This window comes from Nesoenas mayeri, assembly GCF_963082525.1.
Source record: "Nesoenas mayeri genome assembly, chromosome: 1".
Taxonomy (NCBI): Eukaryota; Metazoa; Chordata; class Aves; order Columbiformes; family Columbidae; genus Nesoenas; species Nesoenas mayeri.
The window spans coordinates 38,492,407-38,504,919 of record NC_137541.1 but is presented as its reverse complement, the minus strand read 5'-3'; the positions used below and the strand labels follow the sequence as shown (position 1 = coordinate 38,504,919).

At 44.9% G+C, this 12,513-nt stretch overlaps 1 protein-coding gene across 1 annotated transcript; it reads right to left on the bottom strand.

Moving 5' to 3' along the window:
* Window positions 1-771: 771 nt before the first annotated feature.
* Window positions 772-11,164, bottom strand: LOC308045097 (cytokine receptor common subunit beta-like; the record flags this gene model as incomplete). Its single annotated transcript, XM_080352188.1, has 12 exons — window positions 772-842; window positions 1,596-2,404; window positions 3,930-4,027; window positions 6,460-6,529; window positions 6,805-6,895; window positions 7,899-8,073; window positions 8,177-8,322; window positions 9,184-9,344; window positions 9,447-9,579; window positions 9,676-9,847; window positions 10,328-10,476; window positions 11,062-11,164. 12 exons carry the CDS (start codon window positions 11,162-11,164, stop codon window positions 772-774), a joined length of 2,178 nt encoding a protein of 725 aa, XP_080208314.1.
* Between the last annotated feature and the right edge of the window lie 1,349 nt (window positions 11,165-12,513).

Sequence of the window (12,513 nt, the reverse complement as noted above, 5' to 3'; positions counted from 1 at the left end):
TTCTGCAGGGTATCACTTTTAATATTTCCTCTTCTCCAGCCAATCTCTTTTCATCTATTCCCCTGACTTCTGCCTATCTCATGCTATGCTGAGTGATTCCAACCTTTGGTATTTCCACTGCAAATGACTTTGAAAGGCTCATTAAAGAAACTGTAACAGCTGTAAGAACAGGAGATGACAATCACTGCAAGAACTCTTACCAGTGTATTCAGCCTGCTCTTAAATTCAATCCTTTATTCTGTAAAGCTTGCACTGAAAAAAAAAATTGAATTTGCAGCTACATCTATCTGGAGGTAAGCCTAGTATTCCTAAAAGAATGGAGTAGTTACTGCTGATCCTGCCCATAATGGGATAAAAGAGAAATCCAGCACTGCTTGAAGTGGCTAGAGATCACAACAAAGAGGGAGCAACTGAACTGACTTCAGTGGATTCCATTCTTGGGCACTGTGGTTGAAATACAATTGTGTCTTAAGTTTAAAGGTATTTAAAACATCCATCAAGAGAGAATGGTGGTTTGAGGGCTAAGAATTACCTGTGGTGTTCCCCTTGGTAGTGGTAGAGCAAAGAAGCCATAGATCAAGCAAGTGAAAAAAAAAAAATAGTAATAATAATAATAAAAGGTGTTTCCTCAGGGTTCTCTTTGGGTTTTGTTTGCCATAGACTCCTCTCTGAGGATGTGAAATGTTGAGGGGGCAGCGTGGGACTGTGGACAGAACCAAGGCTTCATGGGCTGAATCTGCTAAGAGCAGTGACCCAGCATCAGAGGTGGGATCACTGCACTTGGCAACAGTAAGCGAGGTTTAGAAGCACCATCTCCTCATGGACAACGGACTCTCTCAGATCTGGGCAAAACAGGGGAATGGGCCACATTACCAAGAAGCTTTCAGGCTGTACTGCTGATTTTAGTAAACAGGTCTACCAGTGTTTATGCTGAGCTGCCATTTTATTGAAATTTATTTTCTTTTAAACACTTGGGCTCATTGGTCTTGAGCAGCAAAACTGATTATCCAGACCTATTATGTACCCCAGAAAAATAATTTTCTTTTCCTATAACCTAAGAGGCTTGAGCAGAAATTGATTACCTATTTTTAGAAAGAAGCCCTAACTAAATCTGTCTGCTTCCCCTGCCAATTGCACCTATCAGGGGAATATGAAGCAAGCCTATCTAAAGCAGGCAATTATGTTGCAGAGCAGTTTTTACCCCTTCTTAAGTACATTACCACAGAGGTGCTACCAACATTGCTGATGAGCTCAGCTTCGGCCAGTGGCAGGTCCATCTTGGAGCTAGCTGGAACTTTGTTGGACATGGGGGAAGCTTCTAACATCACATGGGAGCCACCCCTGTAGCTTCTCTGCTGTCAAAAACTTGACTTGTAAACCAAATACACTTGGGAATCTTTCTGACTTGTCTCCACCTTCTTACTGGGTTTCAGGTTGGGGACAGAGTAGCAATTGCCCATAGTGGAGGAAAACTTTCATGGTGCTGGTAGGAATGAATTTATCTATGTTGTTCTCAGACACATGTTCTTTGGGAACCTTGCCTTTTCAAGGAATATATAAGGATATTTCTGTGGGTTCTGAAGGTCCATGGATACCTGAAGAGTCTTCAAACACATCCAGGTGCAATTCAGGAGAAGAGGCTGGTGCTTGACCTGAAACTGGGACCATGACACCAGTTTTCCCAGGAGAAAACTCAGGGCAAGAGTGGTCACTGGGCAGCTGGGGCTCCTGTGAGACACCAGGTGACTCCCCTGCAGTGACAAGTGGCAGATGGGTCGAGTTGCTGGCTGATGGCAGTAACAGGCTCTCTGTGGTGATGTACTCCAAGGGGCAGTGCTGAGGAGATGTGATACAGCTAAGAGCCTTTGGAGATTTCTGCTCTTCTGTTCTCATGTTTGCATCTTGCTCACAAGCTGGTGGGGCCGATGGCACTTCTTTCTGATCGCTCAGGTGCTGCATCATTTCTTTCTGATCTGGGAAGGGCTGTGGAGGACCTGCTCCTGGCTGTTCTTGCCCCTGTGGAGCGTGGAGACAGTCCTCCTTTGGGAGGGTCACATACTGAAGGGAAAGTGATTTCCCATGGAGTCCTGCTAGGTTCACTTGCAGGGTCTGATGCATATCAGGCTGGGAGGACATCATTGAGCTGTACAAGTATGGACCATTGAAAGCAAAGCAAGTCTGGGAAGCAATACTTGCATGAGAAGCACTCCTGTGCGGTAGCCTGGTAAACTGGCGGGATGGACCAGCAGTCTGATTCAATGGCCAGATGAGCGCGGACGAGGAAAATGAGGTTTTATGTGGCACTCCAGAATGCTGACAGGAGTTTTGTGGAGCCAGTGTATCATGGAACGTCTGCACTGTCTTTGCCTCAGCTCCATGGAACTCTACTGAGCTCTTAGTCATCCTGTTCAAGTGAAAAAACACAGGATTTTTAGCTGCTATTGACAGCTTTCTAATTGACAGCTCTTTAAGGTGGTAACTGCATATGAACAAGAGGTGCTCTAAGTGGGTACACTATCTTCCAGGAAATGAAAAGGAACCTTTGGCCACATCTCTTGTACCTTACTTAGAAGATGCAAGCCTCATCCTTTTCTGTGCCACAGCAAGAGATCAACTGTCTAGTGCCAACTTTTCTCAGTGCCAAGCACAAATCAGCTTTTGGGAAAACAGAGATAGGGACCATTCCTTGGCCCTCTGGTAAAATGGCATAGACTAGCTATGTCCACACTGCATGGCCATGGCATCTTCTGGGCCTCCTGCAGTGTCTCTGCATTCTAAAACACAGCTAAGGTTTTGTGTCTGTTCCTTTCAGTTCAAAGTGCATGACATAGTGTGACCTCTGTGTTACAGCTGTATTCGTAGTGTAAAACAGGATGTGTGTTGCCCAGCCTGGGTGCACAGCCTGCTAGAATACTATTGAAAGACATTGGACACAGCCTAACCTGGTACAGTCATGTCCATGTTGCCCACTGGCAATAGTTGCTACCCTGTGCTGTCTCCCAGACTGTGCCAGGGTGTCATCTTGGAGAGCACTAGTTGGCACAAGCCAGACAATGGCAGGGAGAGTGCTGACAACAAAGCAGGGCAAGCAGTTACAAGGCAGTGCTTGATACTACATCTTGGCCCTGATTTATTTAGCAGTTCAGACTCAGGCAGTATGACTGCTAGCATCAGCATTTATGCAGCTCGCAAGCTTTCAGTAATATTTTGCAGTTACTTCTTCAATATAAAGGGCCTCTGTCTCTTACAAGCACTGAATGCGAAGCTGGACAAGGGGATAAGACAGAGATTTCAAAGAAGTAACAAACATAATCCATTTTTCCTTCACATGGCTTACAAAAGTATTTATTTAAAAGACCCGACACTCTCTCCTAAAAGGCAGACAATTATAATGAAACCCAAGAGTCAATTTAATTTGTGTCAACCTCCCTGGCTGCTCTGCAACCAGGATAGCTGCGCACTGGGCAGAACCACTGCAGCTCTTAGTTCACATTTCAATTTCAAGTTCAGACTTTCCTTCAAGGAGCAGTAAATATGTCAGTTCTAGAGGATGATGAGGTAAGGGAATATGTGTATTCTTGTGGGAGGGAATTTGTGGTCAGATGGGCTGGGAGGAATTCAATCAAGAAGATTTCCACCCTGTTAAGTGGTTATTCAAACCTATTTCCGAAGGAAACCCAGAGGGAGAAAGGAAGTAAGGAAGTAGTTTTTATCCTTGGACTTCCAGCCAAGAAAGTCAAGGTCTGCAGCCACGGCAATTACAGTTTCCATAGATGATTGGAAGGTGTACACAGATTAGGAGATATACAGGCGAAAATGCTTTGTCCTCCCCATGGCAACGGTGATATCCATGCGGAGCCTGCTCTTACCCCATGGTAAGGGGTAAGGACCCTTTTAAGAAAGGAAGAGGGAATGAGCTGCTTACGTACCCATCCAGCACTTGAAGGCAGTTAACCAGCTCCAGCTCCTCAGAAGTGTTCTGTCTACATAAGCCCACCTGGCTGACTGGACATTGGCTGACAGCTTTCTGAAGAGAGAAAATGAAGATTGTAAGACTTCTAAGAAAAGAGACGTCATGTTAAGTCCAGGAAGAGCTGGGAGCCATGGACACAAGGATGTTAGTAGCACATTTGTGATAGTGCAATAACGAGCTTCCAGGCATTCACATTTATCAGTTTATGAGCCTATGTTTTAGAAGTAATCTTTTCTAAATAACTTTTGTTCCAACAACCTTGATATTCTCATTTTTAGGGCTGTGCTGTTTCCTCTCCTAAACACAGCAGTAACATTGCTACAGGCAATTTGTAATAGATTGATGCAGGTTTAAAAAACTGTCAGTCTGAGTGTATTCCTGGCACCTTCGTACCACTTTGGTTTGTTCTAACATCTATCAGCTTTCCCCTCCTTCATCCTCACCCCAATCTGCAGATCTCGTCACATTTCATCCTTCATTATCCAGTCAGAAGAAGCTGAGCTTGATTTCTCTTCAATCTTCCAGTCACAATGGATGGTAATGTGGAAACAATCCCACGGCTGTGGCTACATAGTAATGTCCTGTCCTCCAGAAGACTATCCCTTCTCTTCTACATTGCCTGCTCCTGACCTATCTTTATGCAGCATAGGAGTCAGTGTCTACTACAGTTCCCACCACAAGAAACTTCAAAGCTGCTATTTTGTGGAATGCCCGCTCTGATTCAGCAGCATATGAGGACGCTCTGGGCAACATTGCAGCTGTAGAGCTCAAAGGACTTTCCTGTGCTGTCTGACCAGAGAAACAAAATTGCTGGGATGTTTACAAAGTTTAGGATAAGGGAATTTGCTACAGGGATCAAAACGGTCAGAACCACATGACTAAGAACAGAGAGTGGATGGAGAGCTGCATATCAAGTAGCAACACTACTGTGATGCTTTTTAGAGTGGTGGATAACTTTGTAATAGTGTTGATTACTGTGTGTGGACAGAAAAATAAATTGATGATGTCTGCTGACAGCCAAATTAATCAGAACAAACAAATTATATGCAAGGGGAATTTATCAGAGCCTGCAAAACATGCGGATACACGTCATGTAGAGCAGCCTGGTGTAACACGCTTCCCCTGAATCAGCTACTAACTGGATGCATGCCTGAGAGATGTTGCTTGCTGAATGAATGAGGGGCTGAGAAATATCAGTTGTCAAATGAACATTTAGCTGAGGACCATGACAGCCCACCATGCTCAGCACCTTCAAGAGCAAAGCTAAGATCAGGCACTCCACTTAAGATGAAAATATAAATTGGGGCAAAAGGACTTTCAAGGTAAAGGGTGAGGCTAACAGAGGAGAGAGGGGTGAAAAGCTAAAAGTGTTGCAGTTGGATAAGTAACTTCTAAGTTAATCTTTGTAAAGGCCACTCTTCCCTGGAGTTGTGCATCACTTGCTTGCACTGCAGGGAGCCAGAGATGAGGTGGAAGTCATTTAGCTTAAGTAGAAGATAAAACATAGTGGCAAAAATAGCATGAGCTCTCTGTCTGTAGAATGGAGATTAGCAGCATTGCCTTAAGGAGATAGAGACATTACAGATGTGAGATCAAATACAAATCAAATGGTTCCAGGGGAGAACTGCAAAGAGATAAGGCTGTGGAATTACAATAGTGAGAAAATGAAACATGAAAGAGTCAGCTCCAGGAAGGAACGTAGCCACTCTTTTCATAAAACTCCAAGTATAGCCCACGCAGTGCCTCGTGTTGATATGCACCTACTGGGTAATAATTGGTTTGGATCACAAGATCTGCATGACCCTTGGAGATGAAATCAGGAAATGGGTGAGGGAGAGGGCTGGAGTAAAAAATAAGCCACTTACATTTTAAAATGCCTTTAAAGATATGACTGTATAAACTATAAATTTCCTTTTCTTTGCCCTCTCCTCTCTTGCATAGAAGAAGATGTCCATATCTGGGAACTATAGCATGTAGTAGGAAATATATATCTCACAGTATAAAGTCAACCTCCATGCAATTGCAGAAGAGTATACAGGGAGGTAAAGATGCAAAGACTACAGAAGGCAGCACTAAAGAGTCAGGCAACATCCTGACCAGTAACAGAGAAAGGTCAAGAGCATCTAGGGGCAATGGTTTTCATGTATGAGGAGTTTGAGAGGCATTCTGGAGGAAAGGTATGGCAAAGCTGACCAGATGTGTCAGGCAAAAGTTTGTTCTCTTTTTCAACTCTTAGGTGCTGTATATTAAGGAAGAAAAACAGACAGAAGAGCAAAGTCTGTAGTGAAGGGTTTCATGAGGCTCAGCCAGGGTCCATAATCCTCCTAGACAGGACAGCAGTTTGTCCAGTGGTAGTCCAGACCATGAGCTGGCATCTCCCCCTCAACCAGACATCCCACTACACTCCTCCCTTCTTTCTATTCAACCTGGAAAACTCCAGGTTGTATTTCTGCAGGAGCACCCTGCAAGGTACCGTGTCCTCTTACCTTCAGGTAGCTCTGGATCAGGAGACTCTTGCTAGGGTTCGGAATCTTTTCCTCCCACATTTGCTTCTTCCTGCAACAACAACACAGAGTTTTCAAGATTCACTTCTCAATGTGGCTGCAACCAGACAAGACTGCACCCCGTACGCTGCGCTGCTCTGCAGTGTGAGGCACCACCAAAGCCCTGGCACACCACCTCCCGACTCGCAGACATGCACAAGGCTGCCCATCACACACTACGGCTCATCTCCACAGAGACCAGCCTCTCGTGGGGACAAGAAGTGCCTCAGCCTTTATGCCACACACATGGCCAAAACCCTGTTAAATCTGCTCACAATGGAAACCTACCTGAGGAAATACCTGTAGCTGCAATAAGCAATGATTAGCAAAGTGATGATGAGAACTGGGAGCATCACTGGGAGAACCACTGGTGGCAGAACTGAAACAGAGGAAAGAGAAATAGGAATCCACCTGCAGAGCGGCTGCTTCCCACAATGTGTTTTTCAGTCTGGTCACATACAAGCAGATGAGGGCAATGCAGGTGGTATGTCAAGGGACAGGATCATGAGGCCTTCAAACTGTTGAGATACCCACTGAGGTGTAAAAGACCAGCTGTGGCCTGAACAGCTTCCTGACCAAACAAGTTGTTTCCTGTAATGATTCTTTTTTATTTTATTTTATTTTTACTGGCAACAGAGTAAAGAAATGATGCTAACAAACAGATGGTTAGGTACCTCGCTCCACCATGAATAACACACATCTTCAGGCATCTGAGGTCTGCCTTAGTCTGTACAGTTCTGAAGAGATGGTGGTTTCAGGGATTTTCTAAGAAAGAGCTTCATCTGCTAGTGGCCACAGCTGATCATCAACAAGATTACAAGTTCTTCCTGAGTACACTCATCAGAATTGCCTAAGCCATTGTCTTACCACTGCACGCTTCCTCAGGACAAATCATGCGAGATCATGTTACTTTGGACACAAAAGTCCAGATATAACAAAAAACATGTAAAAGCTTGATCTCCAGAAGACTCTGTTGTGCATTTTATGCCACCCTATAGTCACTGTGCAAATTTTAAAATCTGATGGATTATATTGTGTCTTCTTGCAGTCTCGGGCTCTTCAGTCACTGAGAGCACAATGCAGTACTGGCATTAGGAAACAAGGATGCTCTTTGGGGCAGGGTCTTCACTTGATTCTTCATGTGGAAACCATTATGACTGGTTGCACACACCTTGTGAAGGGACGTAGGGAAGAAGTTTAAAGTCATTCCTGCTCTGCTCCCTCATTAGCATTGCTGCTGTACTGCAAGGATGCAGACAGGACAGCTACATTGTGAAGTGACCCCAACTAGCTCATGGCTGAGAGAATGTATTTTTCTATAGAGGCACTTGAACCATTAACAGTCCACAAAACCTTACACAAGTAGCCCCCATGAGCAGTACCATTTTCAGTCTTCCAGGTGAACTCCTCACTCCATTCACTCCAAGGTCCCTCATAATCCGGAGGCGTATTCACCCTTGCACGCATTTTCCCCCTATATTCTGTAGATGATGCCAGCATCTGCGGGGTGAAGGTGAAAGGAGGTTCATCGTTGCTGATATTTAACTTCTGGAGAGTCTAGAGAGAAGACAGAAGCACAAATGACAGAGATGAGAGGAACTGTCTTACCCATTTGGCCAACAAAGAGAAATCCAGGACTCCTGCACTTTCTAAGGCTCACCTTTTCATATTGGTTGTTTTTCCAGTATTTGACTTCATATCTCTGTTTTATGGAGCCATATGCCAAAGTATGTTTTATCCACCTCAGTTCATACTCTTGGTTCTCTGTCACTGTTACTGACACATTGGTAGGTGGCATCACCTTAACTGGAACACACAAGAATGTCTCAGACTGTTCATCAACATACTGGTCCAGCACTTCCTTTCACCACTGTGGCTATTAATAGTTTGCAGAGACTAAGAACAATGTTGTTTTATGCAATGTAAGTAGTCTCAGCTTTTTTACATTTATTAAATCCCCACATCTTAATTTTCTTGTCAAAAACAATAAAGCAATAGAGACATGAAATAACAGAAAATCCATACCCATTAATATTGACAGCACTCCCTGTGTACAGAAAAGCAGGAAAGCCATATTTGAAACATCTGTACTGGTATTGTCACTCACTGCAGGAGCTCTCCCAGTGTTAGTCTGTGAAAAGTTGCACCAGCACCTCCAGATACATGCAGGCAGAGATGACCCACCTGGCACACCTCACTCAGCAGACGAGTCCTGACCCATCCAGTGCTCCAGCAGCCACTGCACAATCCCACAACACGCCACTGGCTTCTTAAGAAATCATATAGTGACACATTCCCCACAATCCCTGTCACCACAGCTCCCTGAAACCTGTGGCACCCATGAAGGTCAATCAGAGAGAAGTCATCAGGGTGACAGCCACTCACCAGGAAGCTCTGGGTCACAACCCGAATTTCTGCAGAGCAGCATCCACTGATGCCACCTTCCTCAGAGTAGCAAATGCCACTGAGGAACTCCACACCTACAAACCACTTCTCCCAGATCTCTGATCTGAGACAATGTCCTGTTACTTTCTGCATGCATCCAAGTCTCTTCCTCTTCCTCTTCCCACCCACTTTTCCTCACCACCACTGCCCTCTGCCACATTTGTGCAGTCAGACATCTCTCCAGGAAACAACCAGAAGAAACAAGACAACACAGCAACTCACTGTTTTTGCGGGCATTAATCAGCTTTTCTTCTTTCTTGGCCCGGACAGACATTTGGTACTGGCTCTGACTGCTGGCGTTGCTGACAGGGATCTCACAGCTCTGGACCACATATGGGACATGGGGCAAAGACTTCTCCTGCACAGGAGAACACTCCTCTTCTCTGAGGGAAGAAAAAGAGGTTGAGCTGAGATTAGGGGGCATGAAACAGAGCAGAAACTCCATGGGAGAGTCACAGGCATGCTGCCATGGACAGAAAACATACGCTGATGCTGGAGTGGCCCTGAAGAACAAGCCAAAGATGACAGAGGTGATGATCGCTTTCTTCACTTCCCAGCTGCATGTCAGACGATCTGCACCATTGAAGAGGCAGCGAAGGTTCCTGGGCTGAAGGCCACCTTCAGAGCAGATGAGAGTGAGCTAAGTCACAGGAAAGGTCTGGCTTCCCAGCCAGAGCTTCCACCCCTGCACATCCCCACTCTCTCCCACGCTACCCTCAGGGGTCTCCCACGACACCTCCGTGCTCCACTCACTGAACTGCCCAGAGAAGCCACTGGCTCGCCCCGGTCTGGCTCGCACACGGGCGACGTAGCTGCTCCCTGGGACAAGGTCCTTGCAGCTGAGGTGGCAACGTGTGGTGTTGGAGAGCAAAAGTGAGGCAGCTTTCTGTTGTTGGGGGAAAGGAGGGAGAACAGCAGGGAGGTAATTGGGGAGTTAGGGATATGCACACTTCAAAAATTAAAAAAAAAAAAAAAAATAGTGCCTCCTCCTGGTAGGGGAGGCAGCTTCAAATGTATTTTGCAATTTTCCCACACGAACCCACAGGCTCTTGTTTGAACATGCTTTAATTTCATTTGGGAGGGATTCAGGGCAAAATCAATTCCAACTCAAAATCAAGTCTGATGCTTTTTTTTCAGTGAAGGACAGAACTTTACATTTAATCCAGGACAGATGGTGTTTCACTGGGCAAATCACTTGCAAGCAGAAAGAGAGCCCCTTCCTCCTGACCTGAAACAACGTGTGTTGCATCTCCTCACAGTGCCTGAGAAGGGCAATGTCATTCATTTGCACAGCTTGTTCCACAAGCTCTCAGCCGGCCACAAGGGTGCAGCCCAAACCAGGGCAGCCCAGCTCCTCCTCTCTTACCTCCCAGGACTCCCAGTCCCGCTTGTAAGTGACTTCGTGCTCCAGGGCATTGCCCAGCCCTTGGCTTCCATCAGCTGCTTTCCAGGTCAGCAAGAAGTCTCCTGATGTCATCAAGCTGACTGAGAGGTTTTGAGGTGGGAGGATCTGAACTGGAAGGTGAAGGTACAACCCATGAGAGGAGGTAGTGAGGACGGGGATGTGAAGAGAGGAAGTAAATCTCTTGCGGATGTTCTCTGAATGACAGAATCTGGATATTTAACAATTTTCCTGGATTGCTACAAATAGTCCATGATTCTTGTTCACTGTAAAGTGCGAACTCTACAAGACCTGGGAAATGTATTCATTATCGGAAGAGGAAAGTTGAGAGAGCGGTGCCATTTTGCAGTCTTATAGCAATTTTATGAAATAATATGCCACAGTGCATGTAGAACATGGTGCTGAAATGGAAGGCTTTTTTGATATCTTCCCCCAGTCCCAGTCAAGACACTGGTTTGCTGGCAGGACTGCCCCCACTTTTTTCCATTGTAGTCATTGAAGACAGACTATTTTGCATATCCCAAATAAATGTGAAGGTACTAATGTGGCCTTGTAGCCATTTAACTCCAATTTTTCTTACATTTCAGGTTAAGGGCTGACCTAAGTGGGTTTTTTTTAGGGTTAGATATTCAATATGTTACTCTGAAAAACTCTTAAATATTCAAGAATAGAGACAAGACTTAGTGGTTTATCTTTACCATTCTGAAACAAGTAGACATCTAGCTGTGCCTGCAATGTCAGGTCAAATTCAAAGTTGTAGTTTTCTTCATCACATGCATGGATGTCACACACCCAATGCATTGTGAAGTTCTGGCAGTCAGCATGGTCTTCACCTTTGTGAGACCTGCATGTCATTTCTTTGTTCCTAGTTATATAGAGAGAAAAAAAAAAGAAAAGAAAAAAATAAAAAACATGACTGTCTGAATAGGATGCCGCTAAGTGGCCCGAAGTGTGGTGTTTGAAACCTTCCTCACGTGCTATTTTGATCTGTTTCTATATCAATGTCTATCACTGAATTATGGTGGCAGACTCCTGTAGTTCATTAAGTGACATAAATAAATTCTCTAATATCAAGCACATCTGCTTTACTGTCTCTTCCTTTCTTCCAAGGGAGACAAACTCACAGTAACTGTCTCAGGTTGGTAGGTGTCTGTGCCCTGAGCACAAGCTCTTTCACCGCCCTCCCAATAAGGGGTTTGGCTTCCCCTGCTCAAGGCTGTCTAAGCTGCAATTAGCCTGAGTGCCTCCCCACCTTCACTCAGAATCTACTTTTGATTTCAGGCCCTTGTGTTTGGTCTTTGCCTGGGCTGTGAGGCAGCCATGTCTGTGCCTGGTGATACACATTGCTGCTTGTGACCGGTGGAATTTACTTCCTAGCTTGACCTGAAGCTTGCATGCTAGATAGAGACCTCCTTGGGGATCTGGACTGATGGCTGATCCTATCTACTCTCACTGCTCTGCTTTTCTTGTTACTGTGGGATTATGCCATTATCAATGACATTAATGCCTCACTGTCACTGTCTACTCATAGTTCACCTTCCCTTAGCCAGCAAAACTTGCTGTTTCTATAACAGTAGGGTTGGCAGTTGACATGTGTACATATGTATGTTATGCTACGCTAGACACTAGAGAAGTTAAAAAAGGTACACCATAGAAAAGCAGCTAGCAGTTGGGATAGAAGTTTTGTGAGGACTGTGGTTCTGCAGTCCTCCTACCAAAAACAAAAAATCCATGCAGACTGCGGAGTCGTTTGTGCCACAGGAACACTTCTGTATTTGTAGACTTCAGTTCACAGCAATACTGTAGAGACTGTAAAGAGCACCTTTTCCATTGATTTCAACAGATGTCAGGTGAATTAGTGAATGAATCCTAGAGCTCTTTCTCAAAAATAAAAACCAAACTAACTTCTTTCTATTGTTATGTCATGTTTTCTTCCCACCCTCCAATCTCTCTGCTGTTTACTCCTGCACTTCCTGCTTCTACTATTATTCTTTTTCCCCTTCCCCTCTCTTCTGTCTTCTCTTGCATTATCTTTTTGCTCCTTCTTCTCCCTCATACTCTCAAGTTTGACTGTTCTCTATTTTTTCTTGAAAGGAAGCAGAAGGAGCAAAAAGATAATGCAAGACATAGCCTAGTATCTCGGAGAGGAA